Source organism: Vipera berus, assembly GCF_964194415.1.
Source record: "Vipera berus genome assembly, chromosome: 1".
Classification (NCBI taxonomy): Eukaryota; Metazoa; Chordata; class Lepidosauria; order Squamata; family Viperidae; genus Vipera; species Vipera berus.
The window spans coordinates 295,436,514-295,455,480 of NC_138202.1; the positions used below are offsets into that span (position 1 = coordinate 295,436,514).

The 18,967-nt window shown below is 36.2% G+C and overlaps 1 protein-coding gene across 2 annotated transcripts in view; it reads left to right on the forward strand.

Annotated features, from left to right (window-relative positions):
- Positions 1–18,967, forward strand: part of TTC27 (tetratricopeptide repeat domain 27) — a 92,027-nt gene that overhangs the window by 35,031 nt on the left and 38,029 nt on the right. Inside the window, exons 10-11 of one of the 2 annotated variants that reach the window (XM_081314226.1) lie at positions 9,121–9,234; positions 16,609–16,704. In XM_081314226.1, the coding sequence (XP_081170352.1) occupies positions 9,121–9,234; positions 16,609–16,704 (210 nt within the window). The remainder of the gene's footprint in view (positions 1–9,120; positions 9,235–16,608; positions 16,705–18,967) is intronic. The other variant, XM_081314227.1, reaches the window with a different exon arrangement.

Consider the following 18,967-nt stretch of genomic DNA (forward strand, 5'->3'; position numbering starts at 1 on the left):
CAAGATATCCTGAGTTAAAAGTTATTCAGAAAATATAACAATCTATTCCCTGCAGAGTTGATATAATATGGATTGTTTAATATAAAGTGTTCTACTATAGTAAATTTTATGAAGGAGGGACTGGCAAACCTTGTCTGTCATCTTTGCATTATGTTTGTTTATGCTTTATTTCCTTCATCGTTTTTATATTTTGTTCCATATGCTGTGCCAGTAAAAAAAATGGCGGTTTTATACTCTACAAACTTTAGCAGTAGAACATTTTGGTATGTGAAATAAGAGCTCCTCAGATGAAACTTAGTTTCCTCCCTCTTTTCCCCCCCCCCATCTCAGTGCTATTTTTTCTGGCAGCCTTGTTAACAACTGGGTGGTGAGTGCCCAAAGAGATTGTCTCAATTGCTTGTCTTTGGCCAGCTGTATTTTCTGTGAGTCATTTGATCACGAGGACTAGGTTTTTTATGGCACAAAAGCAGGATTACAACAGATTGATGTTTGATCTGGCATATGATTTTAGAATACTGAAACAGTTTGTTGTATAACATGTCTGTTTTTCAATTTTTCATCTTAGTTTACCTAACCTGCTGTGAAACTATAAGCTTATATGTCCTGTCTTGAAAATTAACATCTCACTGGGATATGTGAGACTGAATCACATATTTATTATTTTACCAATTTATCATTGGTGGTCTATCATCCATCAAATGGTCATTTATTTCAATAATTGAGCAAAATATACATAAAGTTCATCTAGGGGATATATTTCTTCATACTGAGATCTTTTTTAAACTGACAAATGAATATGATGATGGGTCCACAACGTATCAATTCATCTTCTTAACTTTGTCTTTAATTCCATTACTCGTATTATTACTGTGCATCACTGAAACAAGGAATATTTTGCTAGAGCTACTGTGTGAAGTAGCAGATTTGTGTATTGTACTTCAGTGAGTGGGCAATAACTGCTTTCAACATGGGGAATAATTAGTGCAAAATTAAAATTAAGGACTTTATCATACAGGTAAGCAAACGAAGGAAGAAAAAGGTTGTTAGCTTGAATTTCCATTACAGCACACATTTCTAATCCTTCTAATACTAGAGACAAAAAATGGCAAATGTGGGGGAAACAGGATATGCTAGGTAAGGAATTGATTGATTATGGGCGGTCAAATCAGTGTTGAGCTTTAGTGATAGAAGCTGTGAAAATGAAAAGATAAAACTAACTTTATATCAGGAAATCTCAGTTGGTTATGGATAGTTTGAAAAATACCATAGACACAGGCATTTCTAGCTTCACACTTTGGAAAAAAGAAAAAGAAAAGACTTAAACCTCTTGAGATTGGTGTTGGAAGAAACAATGTCTGAATAATATCTCCATTTGAATTTAATAAGATTTTTGTGTATTTAATAGATTTTTAGTATTTATATGTTGTCACCAAGAAAAATTACATGGATTTAACCATGGATTCATCAGAAGCGGTACTTCAGTTAAAGGGGAACTTCACAGTAAAAAAATAAAAATAAAATTAGTATGTTGTAAATCATAGTTGCAGTTACCTGGACATTAAGAATGCCTCTAAAGTTATTCTTAGAAAATAGATTTCATTTGTAAGGCTACTAACCTGTCCAGAAGTTAAATAAGGCTTAATTAAGTTAGGCAAAATAGAAACTAGTATCTGAAGAGTCTAGCAGCAAACACCTCACCAGGTTGCCTTCTGATAAATAGGTATTTGGTGAATGGCCTCATCCAGCATAGCCATTGTGTGTTGGTGCCCATAATGTGTTGTCAGAAAAGTACAGCTAGGAAGACCTAACATGCCTTTGTTATTCCCATGATCTCCCTCTAGTTCTGTTCCTTGGTCTCACAATTTCCTTCAGTACTACTTCCAGCTTATCTCAAATATGTCTCCCACCCTTTTAAATAAACTGACACTCTCCCCTATTAAAAAAACCCATAGATTCCTATCATGCAAGTCCCCTTTCGATGAGACAAGGGGATAAAATTTTGATAAATAATTAAGCTTGTAAGCCGCCCTGAGTCTTCGGAGAAGGGCGGGATATAAATGGAATAAAAATAAAAATAAAAAAATAAATGCAAGGAGGAGATATGGCTTGCACTAAAAGTTTACAAGTAGAGGTTTAACGTGAAATATGGCTGATTTCCTTGGAATGCATATGTGTGTAGATTTTTCCAGTTGGCTGTCTGCAAGATACACAATGAGAACCTTCTGTCTATATTTCAGAAAACACCACTTAATTTTAATAGGTTTAATATGATACCGTTTTCTTTCTAAATGCATAGCTTCAGTATTTTATCAGTAAATTCACGAAAGAACAAATCTTACATTAGTACTTGAATGGCATTCTATCAGACATTGTTGCTGTGCTGCCAGCTATTACCTGAAATTCCCTGAACACTGATGCTGAGAAGTTAAGCCCTTTTCATAATATTCCAAATTCCTGATTTATGGATGTTGAGATGAGGCATTCAGAAATACGTTCTCATGTACTATTATGTGGTATGGAAGCTTATATACGTGCCTGGTTTTAGGACCTAGTTCAAGCTAAATACCTAATTGAGTATAAGGACAGTGTTTGAAGCAAACAGAATTGAAACAGTTTTCAACACCACACAGAATAAATAATATGTTTGGAATAAGGTACATGTGAGCAGCATGACTCTCTTCCAGTTGAAGTAAAAAGGGAAGTCCTGTTTTATATTTAATTCATGACTAAAAACCATTTTTAAGGCAATATAGTAAAGTTGGCTCTTTTTTATGTAAAGAAAGGCTAACTGCATATCCCTTTTGATTAAATAAATATTTGATTAAGTAGATAAGTATTGAAATCTGTTCAAATATGTCCATTCTTAGTAGTCTAGTTTTTGTACTAATTAGCTGAGAAATAAAAATAAAAAAAATACCTGTAGTGGCTCTTTAGCTTCTGTCAGTGCCCATAAATTGGGTTTGGATCTGGCTGCCTAGGAAGGATTTTAGAAGTCCTTGAAAGAAAACATCCTAAGGATTATTCAAATAAGCAATGATTATTTCAAAGATTGTCAAGAGTTAATAGTAATAAAGTTTCTGAGCTTGACTTCTGCTGAGTTCATGGCCACATCCATTGAGTTTTCTTGACAGTAGTACAGAAGTATTTGTCATTGCCTTCTCCCTCCTTGTTTTACATAGTGAACCGAATAATGACTCTGTACTATCTGTACATAAGAACAAAGGCATCTACCTGCTTATGAACTAGGAGTAATCCAGCATCATTTTGAAAAGTTCTGTATTGGAGTGGGATATTAGATCCATGTGGAAGATCCGCACACGTAGGCAGTGAATTATAATGAAAAATACTTGGCTGCCATAAATTTAAGATGTATATAGGTTAAACCCATCATGGCTTACCCATATGCATTTAAATGTGGTAGCAAAAGAAAGCCATCTCAGAAAGCTTGGGTTTGTTTGTTTTAAAAGCAGAAAACCCACAGAAACAAATCAGTATTTACATTTTGATTTTTACCACCCACTAGAGCACAAAATGGGAGTGATCAGAACCCTCCACCACTGGGCTGAAGGTTTGCCTACCAGCAAAGAGCAGAAATAAAAAGAACTAAAACACATCAAGGAAGCTCTCAGAACCTGTGGCTATCCCAACTGGGCCTTTATCAAATCCAGAAAAAGATCCAACAGGAGCTCCTCCATAGACAAAGAAGAGAACAACAAGCAAAGCAACGTTCTCATTCCATACATTGCAGGAATATCTGAAAAGCTCAGGAGGATTTTCAACCTACACAAAGTACATGCACAGATTAAACCCAAGAGCAATGTGATATATGCAGTGAGAATGTGCAAACCTGAACATTGGGGAAACAAAACAACCACTTCACAAATGCGTGGCACAACATAGGAGAACAAATCCATCAAAACAAAATTCAGCAGTCATCTGCATCTGAAAGACAAAGGTCATTCTTTTGAAGATAGCAAAGTTCACATTCTGGGCAGAGAGGACCACTGGTTTGAAAGAGGGGTCAAAGAGATCCTCTATGTTAAAATTGAACAATCCTCTCTTAACAAAAGGGGAGGGATAAGACACCATCTGTCTCCTGTTTATAACACAATTCTTTCAGCAGTCCCAAGAAGGTTCCACACCCATTTGCACTTTGATTCAGGTGACCATGAGGGTGTAGATAAACCCCCCTCAATGACCCACAGAGCTAACTTTAGAGTCTAACAACCGACCTTCAGAATAGTAACGACCAGAAGACTGCAAAGAAAATAAATCCTTCCATATTCCACCATTCAGTCAGAACTGAAGAGGCTTCTTGGATGAGAAGCAAAATGTTTTCAAAGAAAAAAACCAAGAAAGTCCAGTCATCTTTAAAACAAACTGACATTTGGCACATTTGTGATGATTAAAAGCAGAAGCAAAACAAACCAGGTTAGGATCTCCTCTGTGACTGCAAATATGTAGGTACTAACTGGTCAGAAGGGAAATTTTACTTAATTCTAATCATTTGTCATTCTTCTGTATGGGTTCAATCAAGGCTTTTTCCCCCCCAAGGATCCACATTTTTAAAAAATCTGTACACAAGTATGGTCAATTAATTATTTAACTACACATAGAACAACAACGATTTTGCTTCCTGAACACTTTGTGGTGTATCTTACAGATTTTAGACTGCATGAAAATAGCCTGTAATTTACCTTTTTACCACATACCATTTTATAGAAATCTTTTGTTTTTATACAATGGCAATGTAGGGGGTACCCATAGGCTATGCTGCACATATGAAAGAAACATACAAAAATATAGAATTGTTGTTGAATCACATCCTGTACAACTGGAATATCTGCAGAGATCCAAAAGTAGTGACTCGAAAAATGAAAAATACTTGACCCTGTGAAATCAGATCCTCCAAGCCTGCAAGCTACCCTCAGCTCCTTCTACCACTCCACCATCTAACAAGCTACAGTCCTTTCTTACAGATTATGGTTCTACTCAATGGTACATTCCTCTGAGCTGGAGTCTTTTTCATCAAATTCGGGGTGGTGGTGGTTGCGTGGATGGAAAAATACCTTGAGATTCTCACACTTGCAGAGACCCTGAATCTTGTTTCTGGACAGAGTGGAGAGCAGATTTCTTAATTATGTAACACGCAGTGGATACTGGAGTGTCCCCACAAGGCAACATGTCTCGCACAGGAACAATAGTTTTCACAAAATGTGCCATTTTACTCAGCAGATCCCTCCCCTACACATCCTCAGCTTGTTCATTATTTCTAAAGACAGTTGCAGAATGCTTAGAAATTAATCAGATATACTGAGCCCTAAATTATTCACTTCTTCATCTTCACACTGGAGGGAGTAGCAGGCAGGGAGAGGATGACCATGTAGGGTAGGAAAGCTGCAGGTCACTGGGAAATTGAGTGGGATCACTATCAGATCTGCATATTTGTGAAATGTGGCATGCTCAAAACATCAGGTCAAAACCCACAGATACGTGGAGCTGAATATTGTGAATAATGAGTTCAAGTCTATATTTATCAACCATAGATTCAGGAAACCTGTGTGTCTACGCCATTTTCATTTGGATAAGTTTACAAATGGAACTCTTTATTGAAAAAAATTGCCTTAAAAAAAAGCAAATAGGTTGTTAATCTGAAAATACTAGAAATACGTATTTTCTATCTACGTAGATGCAGATATTTTTAAAAAGTTCCTCTTGAACATTTTTTTTTTGCAGTCCTGGAATAGCAAGGCCCTTTAGTCTAATCCAGCGAGGCAATTCTTATGATTTATTTTTAATGATGTAATGTTAGCAGTCTGGCACAGTGGCTATAAGATTAGATAAAGCAAAATCTGGAACAGCACTGTTTCTAATTAAACTGTCCCTTTGTGCAGATTAGGCTGGAGACTTAGCTTGTGTTTGCTTTTTAGCATTGGACAAGCCAGTTGTAGCAAATTGCATGCAGCTCCTGCTGTATAAAAAAGCTGTTTCAATAGTGCAGGAGCATGGCTTTAGAGGCAGAAATAGCAGCATAGTCTGATTGAATGTTAACAGCATTTATCTTGGGGGAAAAAATAAGATTGAAGAATGCCCTTTTTCTTTAGCACTGATATCATTGAGACCGGCTCTACTACACTACAAAAATCTGAAAAGAGCTGCTCTAATTTATAATCCTTTGCAGGAAAAATGATAAAATTGTATCTGTAATATTTTCTAAACATGGACCTTAGGCCACTGTCTTGTTTGATTAATTTAGTTAAATTGTGTCAATCTCATAGAAGTCAGAACTAGGGCTAATTACATATTTTCTCCATGGTTCTATCATTATTTCTATTAACTATCTGAATGGAACCAATAAAGGAGAATATTTGTAGCTCAGGGTTGATATGAGGGGACTTTGGTCCTCTCTGAGCTTGGTTGTTTTCTTGCAGACACTTCATTACTCAAACTAGGTAACATCATCAGTGCTGAATGGAGCTCAAATTCTCACTTGATTTCATCTTTTAAAATGTCTAAATTTCTTATTACATTAAATTATATCTGTTAATAATACAAAAGCCCAACTTATAGTATTTAATATTTGTTCCCTTCTACTTTATTTCCATATTTATTTTTATTTATTTTATTTAATTTGTATACCGCCCTTCTCCCGAAGGATATGTATCATGAAATAGTATATTGCTATGTATTCACAAATTAGCTCTGAAGATGTAAATCTTTAACCAATGGCAATTGCTGTGTTCATTTCTGAGGAATGTATAACATCTATATAGTTAGTGGAAATACCAAATTCCCATATTCTTTGAATAGAATAGAGCTGGAAGTGACCATGGAGGTCTTCTAGTCCAGCCCCCTGATCAAGCAGGAGAACCTACTGCCATTTCAGACAAGTGACTGTCTAGTCTCTTCTTAATATATATTTCCAAAGCTCTTACCATGTGAGTTGTTCGGTAATGTAAATTATTTTTTTTAAAAATAATTTACTCTAACCTAAAGATATTTAAAATAATAGAAGAACTGTATGTATGTTTTCAGTATTTATATACTATCCAATAATAAATGTTCCTTAAATAATTTAGAAGCATAATAACTTGCTCAAGACAAAAGAAAAAGTCTGGGGAAATAGGAAATATCCTGGGAATCCAGAGAGGCTAATGGAGAGCTCTCTTATTTGTTTTGTCTTTTGATCAGTTAATGTTTAGTGACTGCTCATAGCAACTATGGCTACCATTTTGTGAATGAAACCAAAACCTGCTCTCAGAATTACAGTTACATTTCCTGCTTTAGTCTGCAAAGTGCTTAACTATTTATTTAGTTGAAGAACTACTGGAAGACTAAAAGTTGATAGAAAGTCATACAGCCATGATAGTATGCTATAATGGTGTAACTTCAGTTGAATCCCTGGATCGAGATTGACCACTAGAGAGCAGTAGGCAGCAACAAACAACCAGCCATTGATACATACCGGTAGATTGTTGAGAGCATTCTATGGTCCAGCACACAATCCTTTCTGTTTACAGAGAGAGAGAGAAAGAAGCAGAACATTTATAACGTACAGAAGATGGTCTATTTTAAAAAGTCTTATTTTTCTTTAAAAAAGGTGCTTAATTCCAAATAAAAGAAAAGTTATTAAAGTTGGATTAAAGATGCATCCATTGAGTCTAGATTCCAAAATCAGTACTTGCATCACAGTATAGATACCTATTTCCTCAATTCCAGATCACCATTGTTGTGATAAAGCTGGGAAGCCTTGATCTACTTTGAATCTGGCAGTGGCAGGGAACTTGGACATCCCAGAATGCCCTCTGGGATCCTACAAGATTTAAGATACAGAATATCTTAAATATTCCTAGTTTTAACAATCGTTTGGGGAAAAGAACAATCTGGAGCTTGTAGGATTAGCTTCTTTGTGACTGATGTTTTTGGCCAGTATATTATTCCTCAGTACAGATGTATGTAAAGATAAATAGGATTAGTTTTCCAGATGAAATAATTCATAATAATCCTCTCTTATTCATTAACAGAGGCCTCTGCCTCTACTTGATATGTTAACGGCTGTCATCCTGCTGTCTAGATTAATACTTCTCTGCCTCTTTCAAAGTCTATTAAAGGATAATTAGAAGACCTAAACCAGTCTAGATTCATAATCATATATTTTCCCTTTTTAAAAAAGTTGAAAAGTTTGAAATAATTTTTCAAGATTTTCCTGTTCCATCTATCAGAATCCTAGGTATGGCAATCAAATAGTGTGCACATTATCCTCCAGATTTACTCTGACCATAAAACTAGCACAATAAGACTTGCACAAATTATGTGAAAGGATGCAGTCTGTGGCTATTGTTGATTGCTATGATGTTTTAAATATTAGATGAAGCATATAATATAACAATTCAATGAATGCAATAAATATTGGGTAGACGTTTATTTCAAATTTTTACAATATAATAGATCTCTGTGTGATACAGCAGCTATCATAGTTCTGGGTCAGTAAAAACACCAAACCATCTATCTTCAGACAGATTTTAGAATCATATTTCATGGGAGTGTTAAAGTGCTTTTGAGAAAATCGCTAGAATGTCAGAAAGTATGAACAAAATGTCTCTTGTGCATTGTGGCTTTTCTTGCCTTTTCTATTTGGATCTTTATATCAAGACTTTGATGCCATGTAAAAAGAAGTTCACCAAAAATTTTGAGGTTGAGAGAATTGAACCTTACTGGAACAGAAATGTCTTCCCATTTCTGTAGAGTCCTGGTGGGTCCAAACCAGTGTAATTCTGAAACATTATTTTGAACATTTGGTTTGCTGCTTTTTTGTCAATAATACATGGAACCCAGTGCTCTAATTTTTCTTTTAGTAATTTAAATAGGAAAAAACTGGGTAAAAATTGGTGACACTTTTGGCATCGTAGACAATTCATCCTCATCTTTCTCATACATATGGATGGTTGTAATGTTGCTGTAAACTGAATTGATAGCATTGATAATAGGTCTTTCAACTCTAACTATTTATTGAAAATAATTATAGTTTACAGTAGGAATAAGTGCACAGAGCATTATGCTGTAACATATATTCTTTTTAAAAAATGAATAAAAGAATACTTATTCTTTCCTTTTTCTCAGTATCTCCTCTCACAACCAAAGTTCTGGGCAATCCAAACTTCTGCTCTTCTTCTACGGACAAAACTTGAAAAAGGAAGTATTCGTCGAATGGAACGGGCAATGAAGCAGACTCAGGTAACATTTTCCTTGGTTTCTCTTCTTCTCCAAACTGTTAACCTTAGCATCCAAAGTTTATTCAGATTCATCATCAACTTTGTCAATCAGCAGTAATGGAAGTTTCAGTTCAATATAGTTGTACGGCATCAAATTGGTGAGCACAGTTTTGTTGATTCTCTGACTTGGGGTAGGAAACAAAGGTTCTGATCAGAACAACTCATTTTTTGAACCCACTTCAGAAGTGACGCTACTTCTGAAGTAGCTGAAGCCCTGATCTGCAGAGGAAGTGGGACCCCAAAAAAAATCATACTGTAGTGAATATTGCAAAGTATAAGAGTAGAAATGAACAAGGTTTGGATCCCCACTGATGTGTTTCCAGTGTTTCAACGAAGTAAAATTAACCACTGAGAAATCCTTCATTGACAAATACCTGAGCCACCATCTGATTCCTGTTGTTGAATGAAAAACTCTTAATGAGTAATTTTGAGGGGGTGCCAGTAGTTTAACATTTGCAACTAGCCAATTTTTTTTAATCAACCACAGCTGGCTCTTTCTTGTGGCTTCTTCAAAGGAGAAATGATGTTGTGGTTAAACTGACTTATGTCATAATTTATCTTCAATGTATCGTTTAAATGAGTCATTTGAAATGTGTATTTAACTGAAGATAGCATTTGTATTTAGACTGGAATAAAAAAATCCTGGCTAAAGATACTCTGTTGCTTTAGCTGTTCTCCATAGGACTTGGTTTCTAGACTTCTCACCATCTTGGTAGCTTCTTCATTCCAGTTAAACCAGACTGTGGTGTCCAGAACTGGACACAGTATTCCAAGTAGGGCTTGACTAAGGCAGAGAGTGTGAGATAATTATTCCCTGTGAACCCTCAGCTTTTGTTCATACATCCCAAAATAGCATTTGTCGTTTTAGTAGCTGCATCACAAGGTTGTCTCATGTTCATTTTGCAATGTACTGGAACGATGTTTCTCACATTGATAACTTTAGGATGTGTGGACTTCAACTCCAAGAAACCTAAGTTGTCAAGGTTGAGAAATACCATACTCAAATACCCAAATCCTCTTCACCTATATTAATGCAATCCCCATCCCACCAAACTCTAACTCTCTAAATCTCTCCACTCTCTTGATTCTCTGTTTGTCTCCTGTATTTTGAGTTCCCGTATTTGGCTCTATTTTGGACTTTTAACACCACCTCCCTATTTTGGCCCTGGTTGAGTAAAGTTTTATTGTCATTTTTTCCTACAACAATCTGAAACTGACTATCTTCTCTATTCTATGGGCTCGTAATCAGCCCTCTGTGGGCCTTTTTGTCTTTTGCTTGTCAGAGCTGATCCAAGACTTCATAGTCAGTGTAATCTTCACAATTTTTTTTTGTTTCTATTTCATCTGGTTCCCAACCCTGGCTGATTTTTGACCATGGATTTTATTTGCCTCTTTTAGTTGCTCTATTTTTGTGAACTGGCTGTCATTTTTCCCTGTATTGCTTTGGCCATCTTACACTTTGCATTAATTCACCCACTAACATGATTGTCCATAAAACTATGCTATAATTACCATATGTTGTCATCATACCAGTTTCTCCCTTCTTCTTTAATATGGATATACATCTTAATTACCAATTGTGCTTTATATGATAGCTTCCCTAAAGGTGTAAAGATTTAGCATATAGTAGGACAGTAAGAATCAGGAAGAGAGCTGTTTTTTTACGTAATAAACTTGGAAGCTGTTTCTACTAGAGAAGTCCCTATGAAATATTACTTTTCATAGTTTGAATACGTACTTTATTTTAAGTAGTTTTTCTTATTTTTTCTATTTTATCCACTTAATGTTAGCCCATAATTAAATCATATCCTTTAACAAAATAGCATTGTGTTCTTGTATTCTCTTTATTATCATGTTCTCGTTTTGTTTCAGCGGTGGAGAGGCAGATAATGCCAATATTTTGCTCTCCAGGAAATTTTTGAAAGCACAATTTTGTCTTTTTCTTGACAGTCTTGATTAGAAGACCTCTGGGGTTAACAACTTAGGCTAAATGATTCCTTCAGACATCAGGAATCTGTTGCTTTTAAAATGTAAACAGTGTTGACATCAGCAGACACATACCAAATAAAGTATCATATGCAGCTTATTCTGTGATTAATACTGAGGAACGTAGGATTTCTTGAACTGGAAAGTTAATCAACGTTCTCTTTGCTCCTTCAAGATTGTCCATAAAAGTCTTGATAACTTTCTAGCCATGACTAATGTGACTATGGTTTTTCACTTTTCTATGCAGTTTAATTCCATTCATATGCTTTAAGTAGGGCTTTTTCATCCTGTGCACTTGGCAAAGAATTCCAATATAATTTTATTTCCACTACTATAGTATTTTTAAACAAGGCATGCTTCTTAATCACATGGTTGACTTCTAAGAGACCCCCTGTACCTGAACCTTTAATATGTCCTAGGCCATGTTAAGACAACATGGAAGGAAGAAGCTAAAGCTGATTGCAGTTTTTATATAGCTTTTACTAGGAGAATCAGTTAAAGAAATAGGAAGGAAAGATCATTTCTGAATATGGTTTTCAATAACAAGTCTAGTAAAGTTTTCAAAACCACAGCTAGAGTTGGGACTAGGAAGGCAATATTCCCTTAAGCCAGGGGTGTCAACTGCCGGCCCACAGGCTGGATGCGTCATGGCAAAACCGTGCCCACCCCATTGCCGGCAATGGAAAAAAAGTCATGATACATCGCGACACATCACGTGACATTGCAAGTTTGACACCCCTGCCTTAAGCCCTACAAAATTCTGAATTTTTGGAGCCTCTCCACGCAGTACAGATGTTTAGTGATCAGAGGTTAAATTTATTGTAATTTTGCTCAGAATAGAATTGATTCATTTTATTATAGGCATTAAAAAAATTGTGTATCTTCTTCCATGCCCTTTAAGCATATACCGTAATTGAAGGACTTCAATCGCAGTCAATCGTTCCGGCATGTTTTTTCCCCGCCACACTATTTAATATTCTGTATTGCTAATCTGTACCCTAGGTAGTATCTGCATTGCATTCAAATTAGAGATCTTTACATGATGTGGGATATGAAGCTCCATTTTCCAAGCACACATTCAGCCATCCTTTGAATTCATTGGGATTTGTTAGGAACTTGCAATCTAGCCATCTGCAAGGTAGTGTTATTGTCAGATTGCTAATATTGGTGCTAAGGTGGTTGTTTCCAGACATCCTTGGCAAAAACGTCATCTGTATTTGCAGAAACCAATCTGGTCCGTTACAATTACACACATCAGACTGGCTTTTAATCTGTTTTTGCTTACATGCATTGTAATTTATTATTTTGGGTAAAGCAGAATATAGTTGACCCTTTTGGAAAAACAGTTTGTTTTTTGTAATCGCTCCTCTTCTGCTGCAGAGTTCATTTCAGAAAGCTGTTTCTAGTTATCAGGAACAAACTTTTATAGGAGGAGCTGAATAATTAAGCTGTCTGAATCCAAGGAGATTTATTGAGTGCTTAAATTTTGGGGCAATTATCAGACTGGCTGCCAAGTAAGAGAGCTGGTAATTGGATATACCATTGTAATGACAGCTTCTTGCTTTACAACCTAAAAGCAAAATTGTCTCCTTTAATTTATATGTGTCTTTGCATAATAGTTGCACATGAAGGGAAACTTAGGGAGTGAGCAATCATCAAGCATGGGCAAAAGACAGATTTCAGGTTTGTTTAATTTCATATAGTAACATGTTGAAATATATATGGAAGAAGAATGCCCCAAAAGCAGGACCAGAACATTGTAAGTGAATTACTGTGAGAGGTAGTTCTCACAAGATTGTGTAGTACACAATCTGTAGTACACAATGTAGAGCATTATCTTACTAGCATAAGAGATAAGTGTGATATTTGATACTTTGGGCATTCTTTTGTACTGCTTATTTTTGCCATTGGAATAGTAATTGACTTTTTCCAATCCTTTGACTAATTCTGTATGTTTACAGCTGCTTATACGCTGCATGTATTATTGTAATTGTATCATTTAGTAAGTGTTAAAAAGTTCTGTTGGCATTTCATCAATTCCGGCAGCTTCATTTTTAGCAATATAGGGGCTATTTAACTTTAATTCCCAAAATATCTGGTATAGTTATTTGATCAAAACCTTTATAAGTATCATCAATTTGGAGACAATTTCTCTATGGTTTTTGCAAATACTTGGATTACCCCTCTTTATATCTTTCTCCAGTTAATCTTGGCCTTCTTTATCTTTTAGTTTTACCCACATTTGCCCAAAAACATGCAGCATTTAGATGAGCAAAATATCCTCTGTTTCAATGCCCAAGTTGGGGAACATTGTTTAAAATTAGGGAACTTAAGAGAGTGTTAGGTTCTCAAATACTAGCATTCTATGAGGCAAGAGGATCATTTAAATTTAAATTGTTATCAGGTTTCCTTGAGATTTAACAGTTAAAAACCTCCTAAATGATACATTTAAATGATCCTCTTGCTAACTAATTTTCAACAGTGTTCCCCAACCAATTTTATTATAGATCAAACATCTAAAACTGTTTCTGCCTGTTTTTCTTTAGCTTTCCCTCAAACAGGCATAGACCATTGCCTTAGGGCTTAAGCAGAGTCAGAAAACTGACCAATCTTATTTAGTTTTGTATATAGATGTTGACTGCAGCTTTCCCTACTTTCAAGTGGGATGTGAGGCAGACTGAACCTGGAAATGTTTTGTATGTAAGTACATGTTCTGCCACTAAGGATCCCCAGGAAAATCTTTCAGAGGATTTGCAAATAAGAAAAGGAACTTTTTTGCGGGGAAGAGTCTTCAATTGATAAAACTTTGAGTGTAATCCAAGATGTGTATATAAGGGGCACTAATTTGTCATATCCATGTGGAATTCTAAAGTACTTCAGTGTAATTTCCTCTGATGCTAGGTTTATTAATTCTGTTTTCTATTTAATGTCCACTAGATTTGTTGGACTACAATTCCCATAACTTTCAGCAAATGCATCTGGGAGTTTCAGGTTGTGCATGGCTGTAATAGTTGATAAAGTACACACTAAAACAGAGGAATTATTTTCAGATGATAAACTTAAGATAAGAAATGCTTTCATTAAAACAATTTGTCAGATGGTCTTACATACTGCTCTTCAGCAGCAATGAACACTAATATCCTTAGGATAAAAGACAGCATGTTAATATGCATCACTATTATTTATTAGTTTATTGATTTATATATAAGGTAAAGGTAAAGGTTCCCCCACACATGCGTGCTAGTCGTTTCCAACTCTAGGGGCCGGTGCTCATCTCCGTTTCAAAGCCGAAGAGCCAGCGCTTGTCCGAGGACGTCTCCGTGGTCATGTGGCCGGCATGACTAGATGCCAAAGGCGCACAGAACGCTGTTACCTTCCCACCGGAGTGGTCCCTATTTTTCTACTTGCATTTTGACGTACTTTCGAACTGCTAGGTTGGCAGAAGCTGGGACGAGTAACAGGCGCTCACTCTGCTACGCGGCACTCGGGATTCGACCCGCCAAACTGCCGACCTTCTGATCGACAAGCTCAGCGTCCTAACCCACTGAGCCACCGCGTCCCTTCGATTTATATATATTAACTATAAATTATGATATATACTTTCTAGACTAGACTTCCATCCCCTGGAAGATGCCTTCAATAAATGTTTCCATCATCCTAAAGTGGGGCATTAGGAATTACAGTTGAATATATCAAGAAAGGATATGGAGATGAGTAACATTGGCTTACAAATAAAGTGAAATATGAAAATTAAATTAGAAGGACATAGAGATAGCTAATGTCTTTTCAGAAGACATTATCATGGCTCCGTAGCTACTTAGTGTTTCCCATGCTGCCTACATCGAGTAGACTTTGAAATCCAAAAATCTGAGGGATACAAGAAGCCTGCCATTAGGGAATTAAATTAAAATTAAATACATTTAATTTTCATTTATAAAAAAATGAACCCTTCTGAATAGAATTTTATTCAGTGACTGATACCTTTAAATATCAAATCAAATCTTTATTTTGATCAAACACCAGCATAAGGAGGGTGGGATACAGTCAACTAAAAAGCATTAAAATACATCATAGTTAAAACAATAACTATAAAAAGCTAAAAGATATTAAACAGAAGTATTTATAAAAACAAAGTCTAAAAGGAGGGTAGGAGCATTAGGTGTAGGACAGGCATGTCAAACTTGTGATGTTGCGTGAAGTATCAAGACTTTTTTCCCATTGCCAGCAATGGGGTGGGCGTGGTTTTGGCATGACGCATACAGCCCGTGGGCCGGCAGTTTGACATGCCTGGTGTAGGGGAATCTTCCTGCATGGCCTTCAAGGACAGCTGAGGGGAGGGTATAACATTGTTCCAAAGTACAGGCATGTGGTTAAGGACTTCTACCTTCAAGAACAAAATTTGTCCATGATGGTGATAAAACGGACCGTTACAGAGTCTCCACTTTCTCTCATCTTCTGTTTTAGTACAGAAAAAAGATACAGGTAGTCCTCAACTTATGACCACAAACTGAGCTCAACATTTCTGTTGCTAAGCAAGACAGTTGTTAAGTGATTTTTTGACCCATTTTACAACCCTTCTTGCCATAGTTGTTAAGCGAATCGCTGCAGTTGTTAAGTTAGTAGCACAGCTGTTGAGTGATTCTGGCTTCCCCATTGACTTTGCTTGTCAGAAGGTCGTAGACCCTGGAACATTGCAATATGAGTCCGTTCCCAATTTTGATCACCTGACCATAGGGATGTGTTCTGAAATGGTCATAAGTGTATCTTTGAATAGTCATTATATGAACTATTGCAAGTCAAGGACTGCCCGTACATCTGCTGCCTAGCTCTGTATGTCTATGAAGTGGTCTGTTATTTCATAGGCTTTTTTTTAGATTTTGACATTTACAGTGACATCTTATACATCATATTTAATTGTTTTATTTTATTTATCAGATTTTTATCCCATCTTTATTATTTGTAAATAACTCAAGGCAGCAAACATGCACAAAACTTCTTCCTTTTCCTCTTGTCCTCTTTTCCTCCACAACAACGCTGTGAGGTGGGTTGGATTGAGAGAGATAGTGACTGGTCCAGAGCCATTCATCTGGCTTTCATGCCTAAGGTAGATCTAGAACTCACAGTCTCCTGGTTTCTAGGCCAGCACCTTAACCCCTACACCAAACCAGCCCTCCAGTTTGTACTTATATTTATTGCTCTTATAGTGGTTTGGAAACACCGTTTGATGTATTTAGGCTTTCTATGTAAGTAGCGTTAAGCAGATAATGCTATTTTGTTCGGTTTGCTGTGTTAGGCAGATCCTATTAAAATCTTATATTGCATTACATATTTAAATATTTTGGATTTTCAGGCACTTGCAGACCAATTTGAAGAGAAAACAACATCAGTTTGTGAACGTATGAAGATATTTTACAGTTGCCAGGTTCCTCCACACTGGGCCATTCAGGTATAAAATAGCTGATTTGTAGATATCATTTCCATGAAGCATGAAAGATGCTGAAATAGGAAAATTTATCCTGTTGTATTTTTATACAAAATACTATAGCAGATCTATTTACCTGGCTTATTATATAAAAATAGTAGACTTTTGTAGTAATATAGTGCATTCCAGCTGGCAGTGTTTTTAAACTGTGCATTAACAACATTACCAAATGTCACCACACCAAATATAATTGTAATTGGTCAAAATCTTGGTCAGTTGTCAAGAGATTGGCCAAGAGAGTTCCTTGAAATTTGGCCTTAATTTTTCCAACACATTTGTCTGTCTTTGACGCAGAAGAAACCGTTTTTGCATTCTTTTTGTTTTAAAATCCTTCAGAAATCTTTCCAGTTCACAAAGCCCAGTGTGGTTTTCACTTTGATTTTTTTCCCCTTCAAGCCAAACCAATTTTGTGGGCCCTATTGGTGATTTATTATTGACAATGGTTGAAGTGCTGTCATAAGTAGCAGAGCCCTTGCATATATTTCACTCATATTTACCCTTGAAAACTGTTACATATAAATCATAGATATGATTTGCTGCTGTGGAGGACCATGTCTTCTCATGCTGACCTTCATTAGCAGGCTCTTCTCTGTCCCTTTTTGTAGCCTCCCAGAAGCCCAAGGGGGGAAAAAAAACCAGGAAAGGACCAGCAAAAATCTTGTCAGCAGCATCCATTAGGACTTCTGGCTGCGATCCATTTATCTTACTCATCTTGGTGTTTCTTTTGTCTCCAGAAATCCTGTCTTGTCAGTTTGCCTGTTTCTGACTTGTCAGCCTATAGTTTTTCTTTGATCTTAGGTAAATCCTAGATCAACTATATTGTTTCTAGTTGTCATTCATGTACTAAAAGAGCAGCTGGAAATAATTGAAGTAAAAATGGTCAGCTTGCTAGATGCTGTTTTTTAATTTATATTGTTTCTTCTTCATTTAGAATCTCTGTTTGTCTGCAAGTCTTTTACCCTGATGGATGAAGCTAAAAGCTTTGGAGACTGTTTAGAGAATTATTCAGTCACAATTCACTTCTTTAATTCTCTAAATCTCCACCCCACCCTCAAAAGAGCACAAAATTGTTCATGACTCAGCCTGCTTTAGAATTTAGTCCTGGATGCGCAGCTTAGAGCTAGCAAGTTCCTCAGACAGTTGGAAATCTTGCAGTCTGGCAATAGAGGCTAGAATATATTGTTAGCTCTAAATAAATTACAATTAGAGTTGTCAGTTATTTTTGGGGTGTTTACCTTGAATGTGGCCCCCTTCTATTTGGAAGACAATTAATTTGATGTTGTTTTATATGCCTGGATAAAATGTTAGTTTCTTCTCAAACTATTAATACATCTAAAAAATCTCTGAGCTATGTCCAGTTGAGTTATCTATTTTTGGTAGTGGGTTTCTTCTCTACTGTTTCCAGAACAGATTTTATGTCTGTGTGTCTGTGTGTGAATGTGCTTACACACACACAGACACAGACACACACACACAGACACACACACAGACAGAGTGTATGTTGGGGCAGCGATGAAGGTTTCAATGAAGTCATAGCAGATGGCAGCTCCTAATCAAATTTGGCTGATTTAAAAAAAAAAAGCTAATCACACTTGAATCTGGGTAATATCTCAATGAGAGATTGAGATGAAACTTCTAAGCTTAAAGCTAGGTTGGGAAGTTGAAAAAACATCCTACAAGAAGAGTGTTCAATCACTGCTGCACTATTTCCAAACACCAATATCCTTTTAGTCCCCAATTGAGGGAAGGGGCTAGCCAAGCAGGGGCATGTCAGGTTAAATTTTATACCCTGTACTGTATAAAGTCCCCAAAAGGTCACCAAAAAGAAGAAATGCCCATTTTAAAACTGAAGTATTTATTGAGCAAGTAAAATTAAACAATTTAATTTCATTGTATGCAGTCATCTCCCAGGAGAAAAAGTGAGAAGAAGAGAGATTAAAGGTGTGTGTGTGTAATCAAGATAATCTGAGCTTTGAGAGAGAGAGAGAGAGAGAGAGAGAGAGAGAGAGAGAGAGAGAGAGAGAGAGAGAGAGGGAGGGAGAGAGAGAGGGAGAGAGAGAGAAGAAGAAGAAGAAGAAGAAGAAGACATTGCAGGATGATGTAGGAAAAAGACAGAAAAATGAACTATTACTAATTTTATGGGTTCAGCATTTTTGTTGAAGAATTTCAATTCCAGCTGGCCTAGCAGTTTCAAAGTTGTTTGCTTTCCAGGTATTTATTCTAAAAA